The sequence below is a fragment of the Anolis carolinensis genome, chromosome 2 (assembly GCF_035594765.1).
Source record: "Anolis carolinensis isolate JA03-04 chromosome 2, rAnoCar3.1.pri, whole genome shotgun sequence".
In the NCBI taxonomy this organism is placed as follows: Eukaryota; Metazoa; Chordata; class Lepidosauria; order Squamata; family Dactyloidae; genus Anolis; species Anolis carolinensis.
Window position 1 is genome coordinate 128,341,253 of NC_085842.1, and position 25,044 is coordinate 128,366,296.

At 43.0% G+C, this 25,044-nt stretch overlaps 1 protein-coding gene across 1 annotated transcript; it reads left to right on the forward strand.

Annotated features, from left to right (window-relative positions):
- The first annotated feature begins 2,985 nt into the window (after positions 1-2,985).
- rtbdn (retbindin) lies at positions 2,986-24,757 on the forward strand. The gene is made up of 6 exons (XM_008117488.3): positions 2,986-3,295; positions 14,199-14,376; positions 15,956-16,040; positions 17,134-17,262; positions 19,825-19,933; positions 23,200-24,757. Exons 2-6 carry the CDS (start codon positions 14,205-14,207, stop codon positions 23,491-23,493), a joined length of 789 nt encoding a protein of 262 aa, XP_008115695.1. The 5' UTR covers positions 2,986-3,295; positions 14,199-14,204; the 3' UTR covers positions 23,494-24,757.
- The last annotated feature ends 287 nt before the right edge of the window (positions 24,758-25,044 follow it).

The following is a 25,044-nucleotide window of genomic DNA, read 5'->3' on the forward strand; positions in this document are numbered from 1 at the left end:
GGAAAAATGTGTGAATGTTGCAATTGGCCACCTTGATTAGCATTTAATGGACTTGCAGCTTCAAAGCTGGCTGCTTCCTGCCTGGGGGATCCTTTGTTGGGAGGTGTTAGCTGGCCCTGATTTTGGAATTTCTGGAATTTCCCTGTTTTCTGAGTGTTGCTCTTTATTTACTGTCCTGATTTTAGAGTTTTTAAATGCTGGTAGCAAGATTTTGTTCATTTTCATAGTTTCCTCCTTTCTATTAAAATTGTCCACATGTTTGTGGATTTCAATGGCTTCTCTGTGTAGTCTGACACGGTGGTGGTTAGAGTGGTCCAGCATTTCTGTATTCTCAAATAATATACTGTGTCCAGATTGGTTCAAGTGCTCTGCTATGGGTGACTACTCTAATTTCTCTGGTTGACTAGTCTGCAGTGCCTTTCATGTTCCCTGATTCGTGTTTAGGCAATGCTGCGTTTGATGGTCCCTATGTAGACAGCTGGATGGTATACAGTGGACTTCTGCAGAGGTGAGAGGATCCCTCTTGTCCTTTGCTGAACGTAGCATTCGTTGGATTTTCTTAGTGGGAGATTTGCATTTCCAAAAGAGGAAGCTCACTTCCTTGGTTCACAGGATTCCTAAAAGCGTAAACCCTCTGTCTTCCATGTTAGAAGTTCACCACTCTGGTAGGGATTATTAGCAGCAAAGGGGTTGCTGAGTGACTGGAGGAACTGGCTGCTTTAACCAGTGCAACATCTCTCAAGTGTGGGGTTGCCATATTTTCAAGGCAGCAAAACAGGCTGAAAAAATCATGCTGGGTGGAATTGATGGTCAGGAAGTGGCCGGTTCTACCTCAATATCAAACAAAAGTACTAAGTTAATTGAGCCATGCATTTCTTAGTAAAATGCATGCATTGCCTACATTCTCGTAAAGTAGGTTACATGATGCATTTTATTAAAATCCCTATTCGGTTGGGTAAGTTTCTTTTCCTTTCTCACTTCTTCTCTCTTTTCCCCCTTTTTCTTGCATGCATCATCTGTTTTCATCGCTTCAAGACCTTTTCTATCAAGAATGTATTTCTTTTACTTCAATAAATATTTTGAACCTAAAGTTCTGACTCTGCAATCCTAAGATATCCTAAGGAATCGACACTTTTCCCAGCTCACCACGCGTAAGTTTCTGCTGGTTATGATGTTTACTTCTGGTACTCTGCTATATTTATGGTGGCATCACCCCAACTGAAGGTTATTTTTGAGCCAACAAAAATGCTTACAATTATGGTTAGCATACAAAGTAACCTGAACCTCAGATTTGGTTAGATTTACAGAGCTACGGTTCCTCTCCTCACTCCCATCCACCCCCCCACCCCCCACCCCCATGAGATCTGCGGCAGTCTGGGCATTCAATTCAGACTGCGGAAGGAACAGGTTTTCTGCATTTCTATTAAGGGAGCCATCCCTTACACAAGAATCACCTTATGTTACAACACAACATAAGTAAAGCAATCAGTTCAGGTTGAGAAAACATCCAGCCTCTGGATCCTGGGGTCACAGGCATGTAGCGGGGGGGGGGGGGGGGGGGGGAGCTAGAGGGGCTTCACCACCACCACCCCCGAAATTCTCAGGGTGGTCTGCGAGAAGGCCTTACTGGTATTAAACTGTTATGTTTCATATCATGATCTGATCACCATGCTCAATATATCTCATATGCATGGGGGTATTGGGATAATGATACAAAAGGTTTGCTAGGGTAGGTCCTATCTCATTCATACTCAGCCCCCCCCCCCCCCCAATCAAAATACTGGCTACGGGACTGCTGGGGTGCATCTACACTGTAAAATTAATGCAGTTTGACACCAGTTTACTGTAACTGCTCTTGCTTAATGCTATCAAATCCTGGAAGTCCCCCTGGGGGAGAAGAGCGGTATATAAATTAAACAAACAAACAAATAATTTGGTGAGCCACTGGAACTCCTTGTCAGAAAGGATTCAAAGACCTCATAAAACTGCAACCCAGGATTTCATATCATGGAGCCATGGCAGTTCACGTAGTGTCAAATTACATTAATTCTACAGTGTAGATCAGGCACTGCGGTGTTGGAGGAAAATCCTGAGAGTGCCTTGGACCGCAAGAAGATCCAACCAGTCCATCCTCCAGGAAATAATGCCCGGCTGCTCACTGGAGGGAAGGATACTAGAGGCAAAGATGAAGTACTTTGGACACTTAATGAGAAGACAGGAAAGCTTGGAGAAGATGAGGATGCTGGGGAAAATGGAAGGAAAAAGGATGAGAGGCCGACCAAGGGCAAGATGGGTGGATGGTAGTGACTGGTTTGACCTTGAAGGAACTGGGGCTGGCCACAGCCGACAGGGAGCTCTGGTTTGGGCTGGGCCATGAGGTCATGAAGAGTCGGAAGCGACTGAATGAATAAACAACAGATCAGGCCTGGACAAACTTGGTCCCTCCGGGTGGGTGTTTTGGGCTTCAATTCCCACCTTTCCTATCAGCCGCAGCCCCCTTCCTTTTCCGCTCCGCTGCTTAAGCTAAAAAGGAAGGGGCCTGAGGCTGATAGAAATGGTGGGAGTTGAAGCCCAAAACACCCACCCGGAGGGCCCAAGTTTGCCCAGGCCTGGTGTAGATGCACCCCTGAGGAGGACCCATTGGGTGACCCTGGCCAAGCCCACACTCTCTGGGCCCCTGAGAGCCCTGCGATAGCACCCCTTCCGATTTCCAGAAGTCAGAGACGACTCCAAGGTACTGAACCACATCCTGGGGTGTCCTTATTGGTCTTCCTCCGTTTTCTCATCGTTTGGTGCAACAAAAGAGGAATAGATTCAAAGGAGGAGAGGGCTGGGGAATGGGGAAGGGTCACCTTTCTTACTACAGAGCCCCTCTGGCCCGATAACACTCCTGATCCCAAGGTGTTCCGGCGGCGATTAGCCCCACTGACTTTTAAAGGGCAGATTAGGCAGATTAGGGCAGCGGGAACAGGCGTGAGCGGGGAAGCGGTGCCTCCTCTCTCGGGGGCAGTGTACCAGGTGGGGAGGGGGGGAGGGAGAGAGAGCGACGTCGTCCCCCTGTCTCCGCTTGTGTGAGCCTGTCTTCTCTCCTCCTTTGAAGCGCAAGCATCCCGCCTCAGCAAAGCCGAGCCCCGCGGGGCCTTGGGCGCGGACTAAGGAGGGAAGGAGGAGGGACTGCCTGGGTGCCCGCCACTCAGCAGAGGCAGCGAGGGGCTCGGCTTGGCTTCCCAAACTCGGGGCGAGAGCGAAGCAGAGGCGTCAGTCAGCGTCGTCGGAGCCGCCAAAGGAGCCTCAGGTAGGGCGCCCAGGCCTCCCCATCCGCGCCTATTTGGGACCAGACTGGCAGGAGGGATATGAGGGGAGGGAGATGGTGCTTGATTTCCCAATGGAAAAGTCAGATTGTCTTCCTGGGTTGCTGTGAGTTTTCCGGACAGCATGGCCATGTTCCAGAAACATTCTCTCCTGACGTTTCGCCCACATCTATGGCAGGCATCCTCAGAGATTTTATTTATTTATTTATTTATTTATTTATTTATATACCGCTCTTCTCTTCCAGGGAGACCCAACAGATTGTGAAGTCTGTTAGAAACTAAGCAAGAGGGGTTTATATATCAGTGGAATAATGCCCAGGGTGGGAGACATTGGGGGCAGGTGTGAACATGGCAACTGGTCCCCTTGATTAGCATTGCATTCGCCTTGTGTGTTGGGTGGGAGGGCGGCGGTACCTTCGAAGTCGCCCGTCAACCCCCCATTCATTTAGTGGGATTTTCTCAAGCAAGGGATAGTCATCAGGGATGGTTTCGCCAGTTCTTTCCTCTGAAATCTAGCCCACAGCGCCTGGCATAACTCAGCAGTCTCACATCCAAGTTCTAACCAGGACTGCCCCTGTTTAGCTTCCAAGGTCAGGCAAGATCTAGTGCCATTAGGGTAAGAATCTACATGTCTAGTTTGATCTTAACTGTCAGTGTCTTTTAAAAGGTTTCAGGTCTCCAGCAAGCAGGATTTGGTGCCTTTAAGGCAGGCCTGGACAAACTTCGGCCCTCCAGGTGTTTTGGACTTCAACTCCCACGATTCCTACCAGCCGGAAAACTGCCTGGGATTTCTAGGAGTTGAAATCCAAAACACTTGCAAGGCCGGAGTTTGCCCAGGCCTGCTTTAAGACGTTTAGGCTGGATCTTTTGCTGTGGTCTGGGGATTTCACGGGATTTTTTCAAAAGCCGGAGATGTCCTTGCATTCCTGGGTCCAGTCCCCAAAGGGTTGTCTTTACTTAGGGCCATCTTCTTGCTTTCTGTGATGGGACAGAGTTGTTTTTGATGCTGCAGAGTTTGCTCATATATAGTCAAACCATGAGAGAAACCTGCTAGTAGGAGTAAGGTGTGAAGGCTGCAGCAAAGTGTTTCAACCCATTTTGTAGGTACGTTAAGGAGGGCTGGATCTATTATTGTTTCTCAGCCAGCAACTTTGCCCTTTATTGCTTGGGGACTTCTGCTAAATAAACAAAATGTTCCCAACAAACATAAATGAATGGTTGTTAGAATGTGTATTTTAAAATATGAATGGCAGGCTGCACAGGGGAAGAGTCCACGTACTTTTCCCGAAGTGCTGCCTCATCCTTCCCAAACCAAAGGGAACATTCTCTCCTGCTTCAAAATGATTGTGCTGCTCTTCAGATGTACCCAGATTCAATGTATTACTAAAGTAAAAGTGATGTGGTTGATTTACGAATATGTTTTCATTGGGCAAAAGCCTTCATGAAGCTACATCTGAGTGGGTCAAGTGAGTATTTCGTTGTTCCTTGCTGTTGTCCAGTGGGATACACTATCCTTCGGAATAATTTTGCTCTTCAAATATTTTGTTGTGCACCCTTAAGCTATTTCCAGTTTATGGCAACCTTAAGATGACTCTGTCACTGAGCTTTCTGGGCAATATTTGTTCAGAAGCCTTTGCCTTCCTCTGAGTCTGAGAGTGTGACTTGCCCAAGGTCACAAAGTGGGTGCTCTCCTGCCCCTTTATCAAACTTAAATTGGGACAAAAGGCTTTTTGTGAATTCATAGCTATTGGTTTTAAGAGCATACAAAGATGAACAATAAATTAAGAACTTGGACTTACTTGAAAGCTGGCACACACTTTTCCCTGGCAGAAGAAACCATATTTCCTTATTCTGTGGCTTTGCCTTAAGTTTTTGAACCTAAGAGAGAACTACCCCTTCTGGCACTGGGCACAGTAAGTAGTTCACATAATTAGCCACATCCACTTTCCCCCAAGCTTGGACATAATTCCATCCACAGAGTTTGAAAATGTTACTTTTCTAGATAATGGCTCCAGCAATTCCCCAAGCTGTGTTTGTTGCTTACTTTTTTATGTGATTGTGTTTGCTTATTCAAAGAACAAGGATCAAAACAATTTCTAGTATACACCAGAAAATGTAGCATAAACACATTTTCAAATGATACATCAAACATGACAGCCAAATGAAAACAATTTAAAATATTAATCAGTGCCATATTATTTAGCCTAAATGCCCTGATCACAGGAAGGAGGCAGATTACACACTGAAATTTGACTGAAATCATGTAATAGACTCATTTTTTGCCTATTGCACCCTTTCCCAATCTGGTGCTCTCCTTAGATGGACCTGACTAAAGCTCCCATCATGCTTAGTCGTTGACCATGCAGGCTAGGAATACGGGGAACCACAGTCAAGCCACTCTGGAAGGGGCCATGTCAGTCTGCTCTAAAGACTGAATGTGTGGCTGATGGATCCCTATAGGAGATAATGTTGAGGTTTTGAAAGTGGTAAAAGATGAGGCAACAAGGTTTCAAGCAAGCAGCAACCTTTGGGGTAATGACAAGGCAAGGGTCTATAGAAGAGAACAGCAGATTTTACGTGATAGGTGGAATATCATTCTGCAGGTCTACTTGCATTGGGAGGAGTGCATCTCTTCCACTTTGTTGTTGGTCAAGGGCACTGGTGCACACTTTAGTTGCAGTGACTATGATGACTGGAAGACTAATTGTGACAGGGAGGAAGGAGGGATGACAGGAAGCTGGCTTTTTTGAGGCTTGTCCCTAATCTTTGCTGGGATTGAGGCCACAAATATTTTCCATGCTCCTTGCCAAAGATAAGAGGGATGAATCAGAGTGAGGCCATCAGAGAGAGAGAGAGAGAGAGAGAGAGAGAAGAGAGTTCAATGTTAGACAAAAAAAGAGGGTTAATCCTTTAGCTACAATGTTATGCTCCAAAGATGGAAGAGTGCACTCTGCTAAAGCAATCATGCACCATATTATGCAATGTGTGTTTGTGTTGGAATAGAAATCAGGGATTTGAAGCTCTGGGTCAAGGTGGAGAACATGTGCACTTCCATGTGCCACTAACATCAACCTTAGTAATTATGGCCAACGTTTGGAGATTATGGGTGTGGTAATCCAGTAGCATCTTGTTATCTTGTCGGTAAACATACAGAGCATTATAGATGCCCCTGGAAAGAGAGGTGGCCCACTATGCCCTTTGTCAAGTCTTATTATATACTTTGCCTAGGATCTCCTGGCTGTAAGCCACCCATGTATAGAATATTTTCAAAAATCTTAACATTCAACACTTAAACTTATCTACTTGAGAAAAGAAGCAGGAAACCAAATTTACTCTCCCACAATCTTCTCCTTTTCCTCCAAACATCTGATCAGCAGAGATTTTTTTCAACTGGGATTTTGCTTTTCATTACTGTAAAGAGGTGAGGTAGAGGAGGAATCTTTTTATCCCACCCTTGCCACCAAAATGTAAAGATCCTTTTAATTATTATATATTTAACTATCTTCGCTGCCACCAATATAAATATGCTTTATTCAGCTCTGGCCACCAATTGTGGAGATGTCAGGCAGAGGATACTTATTCTTTTTAAGCTTTCTTTATTTATTTCACTTTTGATGGTGATGTTGCTTAGCTTAGAATATGAGTGTGACAGAGGCTTAGATGGTTTTAAAGAACAAAAACAAGTTTATTTCATGTACAAAGCTTAGTGGTTCAATAACTTCTTTGAGGCATTTAAATAACTGTTACAGATAGATGTTGAGGTGTTCTAACTTCCAGAACCAAACTATAAACTGATCACTTGGATCTACTGGGATCAATTCCCCTTACTCCACAGCCTCCACAACTAACCCTAAACAAGTCACCCAACTTGCTTAGTCTGGCTCTACTAGAGGTCTGCTTTCCTGGTTTCCCTCAATCCTGGAACCAGTCTATCTCCTGTGACTAACAATCACAGACTGCCTAAAATAAGTCACCTTATTTTAGAATTGACTCAAATTCCCTCATTTGAGCCACCCTGATCCTCCACTTGAGAATCAGTCCTCACTGTAATTTCACCATTACAGACTCTCACTGACTGACTGGGTTTTAAAACGTTCCCTCCTTTTTCCTTCAAACAGCGGTTGACTCCGCCCCCGTTGCTAGGGTAACCTGCCTTAGAACGCTGAGCTGGTTTCTCCTACATATTATTATCAACTCTAATACTTACCCAAACATGACTTTTAAAACAAAATTAAACAAACATGTCATCCATAAATCATAACAAAACCACACTTCTTTACAATTACCTTTTAGCATTTCCACTTACATGCCTTCTTACAACACATCTCAGCACACATTTGCCTTTTTTCTACACTTAAATTGCTTTTTGTGCTAAAGCACGCATGCACTATTGAAACACAAAATAAAATAATGAATTTTTTTACTGTTTAACTTTTTCCTGAGATTATTGTTGCTGGCTGATTGATAACTGGCAACCAGACTGATTGATAACTGATAAATAGAGGGTGAAAAGGTGGAGGCAGTGACCGACTTTGTATTTCTAGGTGTGAAGATTACTGCAGCCAGGTAATCAGAAGACGTTAACTTTTTGGGAGGAGAGCAATGGCCAACCTTGATAAAATAGTGAAGAGTAGAAACATCACACTGGCTACAAAGGTCCGCATAGTTAAAGCAATTGTATTCCCCGTAGTAACCTATGGATACGAAAGCTGGGCCATAAGGAAGGCTGGGCAAAGGAAGATAGACGCTTTTGTGATATTGGAGGAAAGTTCTGGGAGTGCCTTGGATCGCAAGAAGATCCAACCAGTCCATCTTCCAGAAAATAATGCCCAACTGCTCACTGGAGGGAAGGATATTAGAGGCAAAAATGTAGTGCTTTGGACACATCATGAGAAGATGGTAAAGCTTGGAGAAGGTAATGTTGCCGGGGGGAAAGGAAGGAAAAAGGAAGAGGGGCCGACCAAGGGCAAGATGGATGGATGGTATCCTTGAAGTGATTGGCTTGACCTTGAAGGAGTTGCAGGTGGCCACAGCCGACAGGGAGCTTAGCGCAGGCTGGTCCATGAGGTCATGAAGAGTTGAAAGCAACTGAACAAATAAACAACAAATTGTTACTGGCACATAAACCACCTGTTTTGTCTTTATTATGAATATGGGAACTGTGGAATGAGAAGTTGTTTCTGACAACAACAACAACAACAACTAACAACAACAAACAACACCAACAACAACAGCTTTATTCTTATATCCTGCCACCATCTCCCCTAAGAGACTTGGGGCAGCTTACATACGGCACAAAGTGCCAAAAAACAGAACATAAAATAAACACAGTATAAAATACAATAAATAAAACACATACACATATAAAACATTTCCATGTCAACTCTGTCTCATGGCAAGCCTCTCCTAGGGTTTTCTTGGCAAGATTTCTTCAGAAGTTTACCATTGCCTTCCTCTGGAGCTGAGAGTGTATGTCTTGCCCAAGGTTACCTAGTGAATTTCTGTGGCTAAACAGAGATTTGAACTGTGGTTTCCCAGAGTCAAGTGTTGGGTTCAACACTGAAACCAACATGCTAGTATTGTAAGTTGAGTGTCGTTTGGGACTGGAATGCTGAACACCTCCTAATTGCAGATGCTTTCCCAAAAAGTGACAACAGATAGTAGTAAAGTGATGCTAGAGTCTGTTTCGGTCAGGAATATTTCCTTTCAGGAGCTCAGAACAGCCTGAGAGCACAGCTACATGGTCTGATATTATTATTATTATAATAGCAGCAACAAGAATAAGAACTTTGTATTGTGTGTGTTCCCCATGGAATTCAAGGCAGCTTACAAATCAGAACAGATACACTACAGTTAAAATATATCAAAGGTATGTGGAATCCCTTTCCACATCAGGAATGGAGAATGCATGGCCCTCCAGATATTGTTGGACCATAACTCCCATCATCCTTTGCCACAAGCTATATAGGCTAAGGTGGAAAGTCCAGACACATCAGGAGCATTGCACATTCTCTACCAATATCCTGCACACACCAAAATAGTGACTATGAAGTGAGAAACTGGGAAAGCATTGATGGAAACAGCCAATCACAGCTCAGGGGACAAACAGTAGGTGCATCTCTACACTGTAGAGCTAATGCAGTTTGACACCACTTTAATTACCATGACTCAAAGCTATAGAATCCTGGAAGTTGTAGTTTTATAAATTGTTTAGCCTTCTTTGGCAAAGAAGCCTGGTGCCTCACCAAACTACAACTCCCAGGACTCCATAGCATTCAGCCACGGTAGGTAAATTGGTGTCAAACTGCATTAATTCTACAGTGTGGATATCCCCTGGATCTAGCATAGAGGTCCCTAGTTAAACTCTTAGGGCCAGTCAGAAAGAGTACGAAGGTTGTTGGGAAGCTAGGGATTTGTAAGATCTGAATAGGGGTTTGGGAACTGAGAAGATGAAGGAATTTAGGGATAAATGTTTTGTCTGAAGCTGTTACTGTGTACTGTCTATCAAAACAGTCTATGTATTTATTGTATATGTTATATCACAAATATTTACTTCTTTTCTTTTTTATTTTCTGCAACTGGCCACACTTTTCCACACTGATAAACACACTCTGTTGTCCGGTTTAGCAGTCACCTGGAGGCCTTAGTACAGTGGTTCTCAACCTGTGAGTCCCCAGGTGTTTTGGCCTACAGCTATCAGAAATACCAACTAGTTTACCAGCTGTTAGGATTTCTGGGAGTTAAAGTCCAAAACATCTGGGGACTCACAGGATGAGAACCACTGCCTTAGTACTAGATCCAGGGAGAGATACTTAGAGTAAAAGAGCAAGATGAGTGACAGGAGCATTATCTGGAACTGTAGGGCAGCCTGGAGAGGGATTCTATCACAGTGGCATCAAAGAATCTGGCTGTGATGATTGGTCTTGAATTGCTTTTGAGAGGAGTATATCAGGAGTCAAGGAAACTCCATCACAAGTTGCTGGGTTGCTTATCTTATTGTATGTTGGACCGTTTCACCAACCCAAGCACAGCCAAAGAAAGTATTGAAGGGGGAGGGAAAGAGGTTGCCTGGTCCTGAAAACCCTTGTGGTGGTGAGGCTTTGTCCTCTGGCACACTTTGCTCAAAGACACAGCGGTGAAAGCCGCACTGGGTCTGGTTCAAATATATTTCTCACTCTTGCTTGAAGAGAAAGCCACCACTGTATCTGTTTTTGCACTGCCAGAGGGGAGGGTGGAGAAACAGCAGGGAATTTTTGCACCCACAGTGAGGATGAAGAATGAAGTCCTCCCTTCTTTAGAGGGAATTCAATCCTCTTTCAGGGCAACATTTATGCTGTAAGAAATGCACAGGAGATTTGAAGAGGGGATGGGATTGTTACCTTCAACTGTTCCAGTTTGGCAGGGACAGTACAGATTAATCCTCTTGTCTCCTACTTTTTTAGCTACAGTACTTTTAAAATGTCACAGTTTCTCCTCCTCCTTTCTCCTGAGTGTAAAATGCAAAAGTCCTTTGTACTCCATAGCAGCTGGGAAGGCGGAAGCAGAATCTTGCCCTTTCCAGCAGGCTCAGCAACATTCAAATGCTGTACTCTCCTATCTAATGTGTTCATTGTGATTAATAACTCTTGCCACAATGTATGTTGCGGTATCAAATGTATCCCAGTTTCATCTGTGGAAGATATGGGCTTGTACCAGAAGCCATATCTGAAAGGGGCTGTGGTAGCCTGTAGTAGGGAGCTATAAAACCATGCCGATGGTCTCTAGGTGCAGCGATTCAGGTGATGAGGAACTGGAAAATACAGATTTTTAGACATATATTATATGCACATTAGAAGCACTGAAATGTAGAAAAATCATGCTGTCTCTGTATCAGGCACTCAGACAGAGACACAAAGAAGTGCAGGGGTCTGTGTAAATGTACAAGCTGGCAGGACAGGCAGAAGGGGGGCCTGTTATTTATATGAACATTCCATTAGAGGGAGAGCAGACTTTTGACAGGTCAAGAGTAGGCCCCTGATTAATGTACTATAGCTGAGCCGTGGTGTCTGTGACTTGCTACAGGCTTTTAGAGTGCTTAGATAGGAAAATGCTGATTGTGCATATTTATGCCCATGTATGTAAGCATGTGAAATGAGGTACTAATGACGAGATGTATGTAGAAGCATGTTCTTTGTCTGAAAATGTATAAAAGGCAATGTCAACTCCTTGATCGGGGCTCTGGTTTGCTTTTGGAAGAGATTCCACTTCCAGAGACTCCGCTGAAAATAATAAACTGGACTTTTTGGCCTCTCAAAGGATTGCTCTTGGTGTTATCTCTCCTGTCATCTACAACACAGGCACTTCTTTTCTATGCTTCTGCCAGACTACAAGACAGAGCAGATTCAGCACATTGTATCAAATCTACAAACTGTGGGTTTAAACAAAGATAATACAGTAATTGGTTCAGAGACTTGTCAACAGTCAACCACACAGGAGGCAGGCTGTCTGTATGAGCAGTGCTGCTATAGGCTGAGTATCCCAGTTGTCTTCATCTTCTTTCACCTCTATATGGAGCTGCGAGCTGACATTCTTGCTGTAGGAGCATACAAGTTGTTGAGCTTCACAAAGACATCATGCAGAATGAAAAAGGCTAATTCATTATGGGGGGGGGGGGGAGGACCCAGGAAGAACAGACGCACAAGAGATGTCATGTGCCTGGAGCTGCCAGTGTTTAAGTGGTCTCCTGTAGCTCTATCGTAGAGCCAGCCTGGTGCAGACTCTGCTATTAATATGTATTGGAATGCCATGTTTGTTTTCTGCCTTAAAAGTCTCCCTCTGAAGGCATAAATTCTCATTCAAATCGTTCATAAGTGAGAGTTTCTCTTCTCTATACAAACCTGATATTCAGAAAGGAGTAACTGTAGATATGAAACAATCTACACACACACCTTGGCTGACATTCTGTAAGTTACATATTCAAGTGCTGTTCAGTGCACCACTGTGTACGGTCAGTTGTTATTGTTGTGTGTGGGCGGAGGAGGTGTCATTGTGGAGATTGATATTCTGTTTCTCTCTCTGCCATGACCCACTTCCTACCCCCTGTAACTCATAGTTGAACTGCTTCAGTTCCCCTCCCATGGACATTAAAGTGCCTGGCAAAGAGCAAGGAGGATGAGAGAAGCATTTGGCAATGCCTCCTTTGCCAACTGTAAAATGATAACATCATCCTCTAAGACAGTGGTTCTCAACCTGTGGGTCCTCAGGTATTTTGGCCTACAACTCCCAGAGACCCCAGACAGTTTACCAGCTGTTAGGATTTCTGGGAGTTGAAGGCCCAAACATCTGGGACCCACAGGTTGAGAGCCACTGCTCTAAGAACTCCAGAGAACTTCAGGAGGATCTCAGGGAATTATGTTCTCTTATGTATGTATGGCTTTGGGAACATAGCTGGACACTTCTCCAATCCCTCCTAGTCTTCTGCAAGCTGTGAGTTGGTACGGAGAGAAGAGAAGTAACAGAGTTCTAGCTATGGAAGTTCTGCATTACTCTCTGCTGTCAGGCCCCAATACCTTTAGGGTTGCTTAAAATCTGAATATGTGTTCTCGGTTCATTAATTGCATTCTATGTCCATTTGGAGAGGATGCTGTAGTGGCTTCAGTGTTGGCCTATGATCTGTAGTCCAGGATTCAAATTCCTGCTTGACCATAAAAACCTGCTGGATAACATTAGGCAAGGCAAACCCTTTCAGTCTCAGAGAAAACCAATAAACAAATCTTGCCAAGAAAACAAAAAGATAGGATCACCTTAGGGTTGCCATCAGACAGAAAAGATTTGAAGGCACACAACAATATGTCCATTTGTCTCCACCAAGTGTCCAAAACTGAGATTGGGTTTAATATGAATCCACAATTCTTAATTTAATATTATCTTGCCCTTTATCCTGCTGTTTGCCCCCAGAGGTACTGTTCATAGTAAGTAACATCATTTTGAGATGCAGTAAGCATTCAGGAGAGGGTGATTTTCAACAGAAAACCTCTGCAATAAATAATAAACATCACCTAAGAGGTTTATCCCTTAAACCAGGGATGGGAATCATGCAATCCTTGTGATATTGTTTGGACTGCAGTTTCCACCAATCTGAGCCAGCATAATTCATAATGTGGAATATTGGTGTCTACAATGTAATAGCATTTGGAAGGCTGGATAATTCCTACTCTTTAAACAGGGGCTTGTCCTACAGCCATTTATATATCTATCCATTTGTCACAACATAGAGATTATTATCAGGTGAAGCCTTTACTGTACAATTGCTTTAATGTACAGTTACTTTATCTTGTTCACAGACCTCTATGAGGGATCCAGATAACATTACCTTCCACTTGCACCTCTCTTCTATTTCCCCCACTCCTTCCATTTTTGTTCTTACCAGAGAAATAAAATGCCAACAAGAAGGGAAATATGATTTGTTTATTTTGTATGTGTTGAACACAAATGAGTTGGATCATGGATTTTATCGACAAAGCAGCCTTCACTTTGACTGGGGAGTGTGGTGGAACTCCTGGCCCATATCAGGGTGTTGAGAAGACACCCAGGTATCACCCTGCAGTCAGTCAGTATGCCTTGAGTTACCTGGGGGAGGAGACATCAGCTTCAGCAAGCTTTTCAACATGAAGTCAAGCAATGAACGATGGGAAGAACTACAGGTAGGACTCTAGAGTGGATTATGAAAATATTGAATGAAGATGAGGAAGTTGAAAAGATAAAAGCATTTTGTACCTGGATGTTGGCACACTGGTGGAGGTTAGAGCAAGAGGAAAATACATTTTATGTCATTATCAGGTTGGCATGCTTGAAGAGGGGGCTATTCTACCTAAAATTGATTTAATGACCCTTCCCTCTTGTTCTCAGGTAGCTATGAGCCGTGTTGCTGGCAGGGGTAGCATCTGGACCATGGGTATGGCATGGGCATTGCTGCTGCTGGGGGCCACTGCTGCGGGCCTGGAGGATCGCTGCTTGTCTGGAGGAAAACACAAGCCCAGTCCAAGCTCAGAAGAACAGCTGGGCGTCTGTCAGATCTATGCAGAGAGTGAGTGTTATTGGGGAGGGGGGGGGGTTCTGGTGGCTCTCAGAGCTGACGGGCTTGAGGGAAATTGGGCACTGAATGCCACACTTTTCTATGACCCCACAGGCCTGTTGTCATAGAGAAGAGGTAGTAAAACAAATGCTCCTATTCTAGATTAAATGTAAATAAAAACCTTCCCATACATATGCCAAAGCACTTTCTTCTACTCTACTATTTAGCCATTCCCAACCATGGTTGCCAAATGTTTGAGTTCACCTCTCATCATCCATAACTGCCATAAGGTTGTCAGATCAGGATTGTGTCAGGTTGTGGGATTTCAAAGCCAAAACCTGAGACCTAGTGATGATCCCCTGCTAAATTTCAGAAGCAGGAACCTTCCTGTGACCTACATAAAGGCCTCCTGTGACAAAAATGATGTTATGAGGGGAGATCCTGATGATACCATTAAGTATTGCATGCTAAGCATCAACCACAGTTACACAAAGTGTGCTCGTTAAATATTTTAAATATCAGCCAGATTCCTGATACATTTATGTATGCATATGGTCTTTATTTGCAGTTCTATTCCATGAATACTGGCTCAACTCCTTTTACCAGGCAGTAGCTACTGCGATTGATGGGGCCCATTCCCATCATAGATTAAGCAGCTACCTGTTGTTTCCACCCTCTCTTGTGAATGATCTCCAGTGCAACAGACAGAAACAGGGCCTCTGTCCCAATTCTCCCTCATACTGGAGACAGCAACTTCCTGAGTGATGGGAAACACATCCTTACTGATCGTAGTTACTGCTGCAGATAAATGTGGATTTGGGCATTTTCATGGTCCCTATATGCTCCTAAACTAGGGGCTATGTAGGGATTGTGAATACATAACAGTCACAAGTGTGTAACTTCAGGTTACACAGTCATAATTGCCATATAGGATTGCAGCCCCCAAATCCAACAAATGAGGAAAACATAAATGCACACACTTCCCAAGGCATTGCTTTCACTCTGGGATTCCTTTTCCTCACTCTGAGACCTGGCAACCCAAGCTGTGACCAACAGATGGGTGATGGGAAGTGCAATTCAGCAACACCAGTGACCTGAAGTCAGGAAAGCCTACTAATTAGATGTATTCCTTTTCCACATCCATCATTCGGGCTACACATGAAAGCCCACTTCTTTAGAACATTTGGAGGAAGCTACACAGGTTAAAACTGTGTACCTGATGGGAACAAGGGGTGTTTAAACAGCAGAACCTTCTTTCTTGCTGATAATGCAGATCTCCAGATCAATGTGCCAGCAGAACATTACACCCTCCCAGTGTCAAAGAGGATCTCAACCTCTATGTCTGACTTCTATTAAGGAACAGGGGCAGCAAAATAGCTGACAGACTTATGATACAGAGTGGGAAAATGAGGCCAAACTGGGACCTTCTGTATTACAGAGTACTATAAAGGAGTTCACTTGCCAGCCTGCATTTCTAAGCCTTCATATTAAGACCTAACAGTTACACATAGAGCTATTGTGTCAGTGAAATAAAAGGAAGAGAAATACATTCAGAAATGGATCTGCTGACAGAAGGATTTTTTTTCCATAGGTGCATGTTGCTCACCAGAGATAGCCCAGGACCTTTCCAAAGCCAATGACATCTACTGGAACCGCTGTGGGCACCTCAGCAGCAGGTCAGATGCAGCAAATGATAGCCATTCCTGTAATAGTCATATAGGGCTAGGAGGAAGCTCTCCGAAGAAGGCACATGATGTAATAACCACTTAGGTCTACTTTTCTATAGGGCTGTGAAATTGAGCATTGTTTTGCTTCTGAACTCCCCCATCACCAGTCTTGAAGACTGCCAAACAAGTGTAGAGGAAGCTAGCTTGGCCTGTGGCATTTTGTTGCCCGAGGTGGAGCACACAATGATGTCCCCATGCCACCAAACTCTAAATGAATAGTACCTAAGGCCAACCAAATGATGCAGGCATCCGAGCAGAAAACTCCACACTCCACAAGCACCTCTCTTCAACTCTATCAGTGAAAATATGGCAATAAGAAATTATATTAGCAATAGTTTCCAGCTATTTCATGATATCCAAAATATGTTGCCTTAATCACCTATAGCACTTTGCCTAATCATAAAGCTGGCCCAGGATAAACAGTTCTGCTTCTTACTTTTCTTTTTTCCCCTCTCTGTTCAATCTTTTTCTTTCTTTTTTGAAAACCACTGTTAGGATTTTGTACTGTAGACATGTCTCTTGTCTTTCTTTTAAAGAAAACATTCTGCCCTCCTGATGTCAATATTGCCAAAATCCTATTGGTAACTCGTGCTCACATTGCACAAAGAGGTACCCAGCCAATATTTATTTAAGCTCCAGCTTTACAATTTCAGTTAGACTGTTCAGTTGCACCCTTTGCCACTTACTGGCTGCAGGGCTGTACCAGGGCATTATCCAGCTGCAGCTGATCGTATACCTGAAAAAATAGAAAGACATTGTCCTTGTCCAGAGTGTATATGTAGTGGCTGTTCTGTCTCTGCTAGCTGCAAAAATGGCAGAGCATTAGCACGCACATTCACAGCCACAGTTAACCAGTAGCTGAAGAGTAGAGCTTTGCCTGAGCATTATCTAGCTGATGTTAGACAACTGGTGATAAAGGATCATTCTTTGTTCCTGGAGCCATCAAAGTAAGGGCACAGGTGCAGTTTTATGCTCTGCCACCGGCCCTACAGGTCATTTACTCCTATTGCTGCCACTAATACTGTTTCCTTCCCCTCAGCAGATGTGAGAAGTATCTGGAACAAGTGGAGTGTTTCTACCGCTGTTCCCCCATTGCTGCTCAGTGGCCTCACCCTCAAAGACCCACGGCATTGCTGGCTGTGCCCCTCTGCCAGGGTTTCTGTGATCGATGGTGAGTAAAGCCTCTTAGTGTGGAAAAGGGGCAACTGGTTGAAGAAATATTGAGAGAAGTACCATCTCCTAGAGGCAGCAGAACTGAAGACTGTCAGTAGATAGTTGCCTTCTATTTATGCAAGTTCAGGTGAAGAAAGATATAAGGACTCATTCAACTAGGTGTGTGTTTCTGTGTCCTCTTCCATGGGAAGTAAGTGCTACTGACAAAAGTAAGACTCACTTCTAGATAGCCCTGCATAGGATTATGTTACAAAACAAATGCAATTTTTAAAATCTAAAAATAGCGAAGGGCAGGCAAAAGTGTCCCCTACCAGCCTGTTCCTTAAAAGGCCAATTATAAATTCAGAAGAACCAATTATTATTATTATTATTATTATTATTATTATTATTATTATTATTATTATTAAACTTATATACCACTACTCACAGTTTGGCTCGGAGCGGTTTACAAAAATAGATTAAAACAATACACTTGGCTTTAAAATAACAATAAAAACAATAAAAGCAACAATAAAAAATGCCATCTTTTATATCACTTCAACGCTTTAGCTAGGCAGTGGTTCTCAACCTGGGGTCCCCAGATAGTTTTGGCCCACGACTCCCAGAAATCCCAGCCAGTTTACCAGCTGTTAGGATTTCTGGGAGTTGAAAGCCAAAAACATCTGGGGACCCCAGGTTGAGAACCACTGAGCTAGAGAAACAATCTTATCCACTTGTATTCTCTTTGTGAACGTTCTGGAACACATACACAAACTGTATGTGGCGAAGTCTACTGAGTTCAGAAGCTGACCTTGCCTACCAAGGTATATAATATATAAGATTTCTGAAAAATATTATTACCTCTCAAAGCCAACCCCTCCATCTGTCTGCTGGAAAAGGCAAAATGCTGCTTCTTGTAAAAGCAAATGTGTCATGCCACCAGAAGGCTCTCAACCTACTGCCCTGCCCCTTTAAGGATCTGAGGCTTTGGAATGGCAGTTACTTTTGTCAGTTAAGATTTGTCAGTTAGTGTTTAGTACTGGAGGGAAGCATAGGAGGTAGAAGGTGTACAGAAATGCACGTCATGTTGGAACTGTATTAACTGAAGTCATGTCGGAACTGTATTAAGTTAAATTAAAGAGCCATATAATACAGTGATATAAAAAGTCATGTCGACATTGTATTAAAGTTAGTTTTAAAATATATAGAATCCAGTCACGTCGGGACTTTATACCATATAGCAACAACCATCCAGAAACAAAGAAGATTTGAGAAGCAGGGCTGCACAGACTTCAAAGGCTTCCTTTCATCACAGAAATTTTATAGTGGCAACCAAGGGGAAAAGAAGTCTAAACATTTTAATTTGCCAAATAGTCTCCGATCTGTCCTTTGTACTACAGTGCCTTCCAGTTTACTTAGTTAAGCACAGAGGCAGAACAAAAGGGGATCATGATATCAGCAACCAGTGAAAGAAAATATAAACAGCAGAGGTAAAGAAGTGATATCATATAGTGTACAGAGTGCTGAGACCCTCTCATTGGCTGTAAATGATTTTATGGATGAGGGAGGAGGTCCCATTCTTCGCATAAGCCTTATTTAGGTGTTCTGAAAGTGAAATGAATTAAATAATATGAGTAAGGTAACCATGCAACCCTGCATTCTCTCACATAATTTCCATTGCCCGTGAGAGAGAGTGCAGGATAGCATGTTCCCCACCTACTCCTAGAACAAGGATGAGTGAAGTATGGCCCATAAGGTACATGCACTTTTTAAGGTTGTAATTGCAGTCCTGGAGATGAAAAAAATTGTATTGCTGCCCCCAAATATACCCAAATGCTTTCTAAGGGATGTAGGAACATTTTTGTCACATTTAGGTACACGTGTGGAGAAATTGCTCCCTATACCCCCTAGAACACTGATGTCAAACTTGCAGCCTGCCAAGTGTTTTGGACTTTAACTCCCAGAATTCCTGGCTAGGGCCTCTGGGAGTTGGAGGCCCAAACATCTTGAGGGCTACAAGTTTGACACCTCTGCCCTAGATAATGTTTAGGGGATATATATATACACACATATATATACACATACATACATACACACACACACACACACACACAGAGGAAATGCAAAAGAGATAGTGCTTTCCAAGGACTACAGTTGTTCACACCTAACATACAGGTTGATTTCTGACTTGGAGAGCTTTCAATGTCAATTGAGGCTATCTTGCTGATTTTCAAGACAAAGTTCAAAGCATTCAACATTGTGTTGAGAGCCTTTGTAGATATGTCAGGAAGTTCAACCTTCATATGTATAGAGAAAAGAATTTGAGACAAAGGTGATTAATTGTGCATGTTCCCCCTCCACACATTTTTATTTTTCTCACATTCATAATGCCTGAAAAAGGCTTAGCTATATAACTCACTGTGTGACCTTGGGCCAGTTATTCCTGCTCAGCCTGACCTAGTTCAGACAGTTGCAGGAAGGAACCAACATAAGTTTTCTGGAAGAAAACCAGGATATAAATGTGATAATACAATGAAAATTCATATGCCTTCATTATTGCACCATCTTATCATCTCCTCAGGTATGATGCTTGCAAAGATGACCTAACCTGTGCTCGGAACTGGCTTACAGATTGGCACTGGGGTCCTGATGGAAATAACTGCAGTCAAGACTGTATCTCCTATGGCCAGGTGCGGGTAGGATTATGTGAAGCTGATGGTTGATGTTTCATGCTCTTGGGCACAAGAGATGATGGTAGCAGTTGGAATCCTACAGGATCATGCCTATCATCATAACTTTTCTTGTATTTATTCCCACTTGTGTTATGCATAATAGTTTCTCTTCAGTTTGCCCAACAGGCTTTCCCCATCTCTTCAATCGATATGGCAGACAATTAGCATGAAATTTTGAAGAACATGCAGTATGTGCACCTTCAGGTCACTTGTTGAATTACTGCAGCCTCATTAATTTCACAGGGTTTTTTTAAGCAATGAATCTTCAGAGGTGGCTTTGTCAGTTCCTTCCTCTGAAATCTAACCCACACCACCTGGTATTCTTTGGCAGTCCCACATCCAAGTACTAACCAGGGCTGACCCGGCTTAGTTTTCAAGATTAGACAAGTTCAGTGGCTTTAGGATATTTAGGCCAAGGATAGAATATACTTATATGGTTTGAACTTAATTCTATTAGCATAATGTTAGACATTTGAAGTATCCAAGCACTTAATGACAATGAATGGTCTTGTAAATCTGACAATCAGAGGGAGATAGTGGGGGTTTGAAGGTAGAACATAGTGTTCTCAAAAACCCAACGTTTTCCCTCTGATCAGCAGAACTGCACTTCAAATGTCTAAAGTTATGCTGACAGAATTAAGATCAAACCATACACGATGTCTAAAATTTATAGAAAAAAATAACCACATACAGTAGAGTCTCACTTATCCAACACTCACTTAACCAACGTTCTGGATTATCCAACGCATTTTTGTAGCCAATGTTTTCAATATATCATGATATTTTGCGGTTGGTGGGGACGAGGGAGAGGGCCTTCACCGCCGTGGCCCCCCGGCTGTGGAACTCGCTCCCCAGGGAGATTAGGCAGGCCCCTACCCTACTTTCTTTCAGGAAGAGCCTGAAAACGTGGCTATTCCAGAAGGCCTTTGTTGACTGATCCTTGTGGGATCATGTTATTTACCTATTAAGCAGTAGACCCTCTGGATTGTTTCAGCACTTTAAGTATTACACCTGCTGTATAATTATCCCTCCCTGATAACTTGATATTGCTTTGCACCTTGGCCTGGATCTTTTGACCCAAATCGGGATTTTAATATTATTGTGTATATTGACTTTTATGACTGTTATTAATCATGTTGAAGTTTTACTGCTCGGTTTAATGTTTTATCTGATTTGTGCTGTCTTGTCTGGGCATGGCCCCATGTAAGCCGCCCTGAGTCCCTCCGGGGAGATGGGGCGGGATATAAGAATAAAATTATTATTATTATTATTATTATTATTATTATTATTTTGGTGCTAAATTCGTAAATACAGTAATTACAACACAACATTACTGCGTATTGAACTACTTTTTCTGTCAAATTTGTTGTATAACATGATGTTTTGGTGCTTAATTTGTAAAATCATAACCTAATTTGATGTTTAATAGGCTTTACCTTAATCCCTCCTTATTATCCAACATATTCGCTTATTCAACGTTCTGCTGGCTTGTTTATGTTGGATAAGTGAGACTCTACTGTACTTCCTCTCTTATGTTATGTATCTGAATTTTTTATAGCTTTTCTTAAAATGGTTAGCTCTGAATGAAACACAGCAGTGATGCCAGATTAGGGCATATGTTATCATGCCCAATCTCTGTCATTGTTCAAATGATTATTTGCAGTCACTGTTGTTCAAAATGCAATGAATTAATTTATAGAAAGGAGATGAGGAATCTGTGGCCGTCAATGATGATGATGAAAGAAGCCTATGTGGGGAAGGGTAGAAATATCTGTGGAGGAAGAGGCCACCATCATGGAAAGTTGTAGATCACATAAACATTCTGTCTCAAAAAGGTTCTTTCATAGTTTGACAAGAATTCCCATCAATTCCAGTAACTGACCGTGTATCTGGGACCTAGGAGAATCAGAGTTCTTCAGGATCTGAAGGCCACAAGGTTTCCCATCTGATTGGTATAAATGAGCATGTCACTTTTTAGCCCATACACAAAAGATAAGGCTGACGAGTCTATCTGCCACAACTGCCACTTTGCTACGGCAGTGCTCAGTTTGATGCTATGTATAGCCATGACGTGAATCACCCACGCTCTGGATGAAGAACCTGCTGTGACTTCTGTTTAAATGTTACAGGTGACATCACCCTTGAGTACTGTATATTGGCAGTCTCGTTGAGTTAAGAGTCTTAGGCCGTGATTCTCTCCTGATCTCGTCTTACAAACAGAAATAACCAGTTGCGTGCTTTGTCTCCAGGGTTAGGAGAAATGGCACTCTCCTATATTATGTAATTTTACATGGCACGCCCCGGCCCCTTCCATTAGAAGATAGGCAAATTCTCCCTGAATGCTTGGCACTGAGTCAGTCTACTTGCTCCTTGGGCAGCTCATTTGATTAATGTCCAGAGAGACAACAATGCAAATATGCGGACAGCAACAGTTGGGCTGAGAGCTTGTGAAAAGAAAAAGACAGCATACAATTGGCTGTGTGCAAGTCTCAGCTGGTTTGTACATTTCCCGACATTTTAAAACTGTGAATGATAGCACAAGGTTTGCTGGAAACATGTTATGACTGATAGTGTTTTCAGTTGGTAGTGCTATCATTTTTCATCCTTTCCCTTCTTTTTGACAACACAATTTATAAAACAGGGAAGACCATTAATCTTGTGTAAAGTATCACAGCATTCTTACAGAAATATATAAATGATTTCCTTCCTGCATATCCATTGATGGGGATATGGTAAGAGGGTACAGGCTGAAAATCTCCTATCTGAAATGCTTGGGACCGGAACGTGTTTTGGATTTTTTGCAAAATTTTGGAATACCTGCATTTGCATATACATACATAATGACAAAATATCTTTGTTGATTGTGTGGAAGAGGGCATTTCAAAAGGTGTTGCTCCTCACACAACCAGGGAACTAACAACACCTGCTGAAATTTCCTCTTCCACCCACCAGTAAAGATATAGTTTTCATTCTGACAACCCTATAGTCCACTTAAGATACAGCTCTCTTCTCCCAACACATTGCCTGCAATTGCCTAACAGCAGGACCAGCCCAAGGAAGGCTATAACTGGAGGTAGGAAAGAACCATTCTGTGGATTCAGCTCTTTAGGCCATCAGAACCAACACCATCATGCAAAGGTTGACTCACTCTGTCCCAGGGTTCTCATTCTGTCCCAGGGAAGATGGACTCACTACAGTAACATGCACTCTCTCACTTTTTACAGATGTACCAGAATGGGAAGGAGTTGTGTGAGACCATCTGGGATGATACTTTCACTGTCAGCACTGATCCCTGTGAGTGTTTGACACTGACCGCCTCCGATATAGGCTCTCATCCGCACCTCAGAGACAACACAGAGGAGCCGGAGATCGCCAAGGCAAAAGGAAGCAAAAGGGAAGGCCGCCTTGTCCCTGGCAGGCTCTGCACAGGCAACCTACTGCTCCAGCGCCTGAGGAGGAACATGCAGAAGCGCTCCGTCTTCATGGAAGATGTGGAGGGGAGTGGGAGCGGGTTCTGACCCAAGACAGCCACCCTTCCAGGGAAAAAAATGACCCCCTTCCCTGTCATCACCCGGGGCCTGGGGGGATCGCTTGTGATCTATGCAAATCCGCCATGTCTCATGTTACCAGCTTCTCATTGTATAGCTCTGTGTAACTTGGTGTGGCCATGTCCTAGGAAGCTGACCGAGCACCTTAGCAGGGCTCTTGAGTCTGATGCCTTTAGCAATAGAGTTTACCTCCACCAAGACACCTCCCTTTCCTTTGGAAACCCACCCAGGGCCACTGCTTTCCTAAAGCTCCCCGTTTTGTAGAAGTAAAAAAATATATGGTTGGAGACCAGTTAGTGGTGACTGCTCCACCTCCTGCTACTTTCTTTCCAACTGCTCCTCTCCCTACAAACCTGAGGCCATGCCTCTGAGAGGTTGCCTGATGGGACCTTCTACAAGTTCCCTTCTAACAAAGGAACAGCCACAAAGATGGTTATGCTCCAAAGGAACTTTCAAGAGTGGAAACCTGGATGGAAATGAAATGATGGGTTCAGACTATAGCTATGGCTACAGACATAATTGCCAGCATAACTGAACTAAAATGGTTGGGCTGCCACTGGTAAACGGAGGCAGAAGGCACACAAAAAAAACTACTGGCCACTAGGCTGGGTTAGACTGGTACAGTAATGGGTGGCACCTAACAATGCTGTAGTTACTTGGCAAAGAATAGCTGCTATACTATTGAATTTCACTTTTATGCAATCTAATAGGGGCCATGGATAGGGAAGAAGAGATTGTGTGATAGTATGGAGATGCAGGCTACGTAATTTTAATAACACAGTGTATATATTTCTTAATCAGTGAAACATTTAATGGTGAGGGGGGTGAGAACTTGAGTCCTCATGTCTGTGCTGTCCATACCAGGCATGGGCTAACTTTGGCCCTCCAGGTATTTTGGACTTTAACTCCCACAATTCCTAATAGCCAGTAAGCTGGTTGGGATTTCTGGGAGTTGAAGTCCAAAATAGCTGGAGGGACAAAATTTGCCCATGTCTGGTCTACACCTTTATGTAGCATTTCTTGACAAAGGAATTTGCTCCCAGGTATTCATGTGTAATCACTGATCATTCTCTTCTCCAAAACACACATTCCCTGCTTTCTCAGTTGCCTTTTTATGCCCTTGCTTTTTCACCGTGTTCACATGAAATAATAGCACATCATGCTCTGTTTCAAACCTACCTGTACTTGTGAGAAAAATAAAAATGTGTGCGTGTTAAAAGAATTTGTAAGTAAATCAGTAGACTGGTGTGATTCTCTTTAGTCATTTTGCAGAAACAGCAGCTGTTCATCCAAAGGCTCCTTTCCCCAGTTTTCCATATTCTGGACAGAATGGCAAAACAGATTTAGATGGAAAAAGAGGGAGCACTATTACTGGTAGTTTTTCTATTCATATGAAAAATACTTATTTTTAAATAATAATGTGATTTTCCAAATGATATAAAATATGTTTTATATGGCTGGAATTACTGTGAGTTTATACATAAACCTCCCTTGCCTAATTTCCAGTATACCTCACAACCT

Coding starts and splice junctions, on each gene's coding strand:
- rtbdn (XM_008117488.3), top strand. CDS start 14,205: ATGAGCCGTGTTGCTGGCAGGGGTAGCATCTGGACCATGGGTATGGCA. Junction 16,041..17,133: donor TGTGGGCACCTCAGCAGCAG/GTCAGATGCAGC, acceptor TCCCCTCAGCAG/ATGTGAGAAGTATCTGGAAC. Junction 17,263..19,824: donor CAGGGTTTCTGTGATCGATG/GTGAGTAAAGCC, acceptor TCATCTCCTCAG/GTATGATGCTTGCAAAGATG.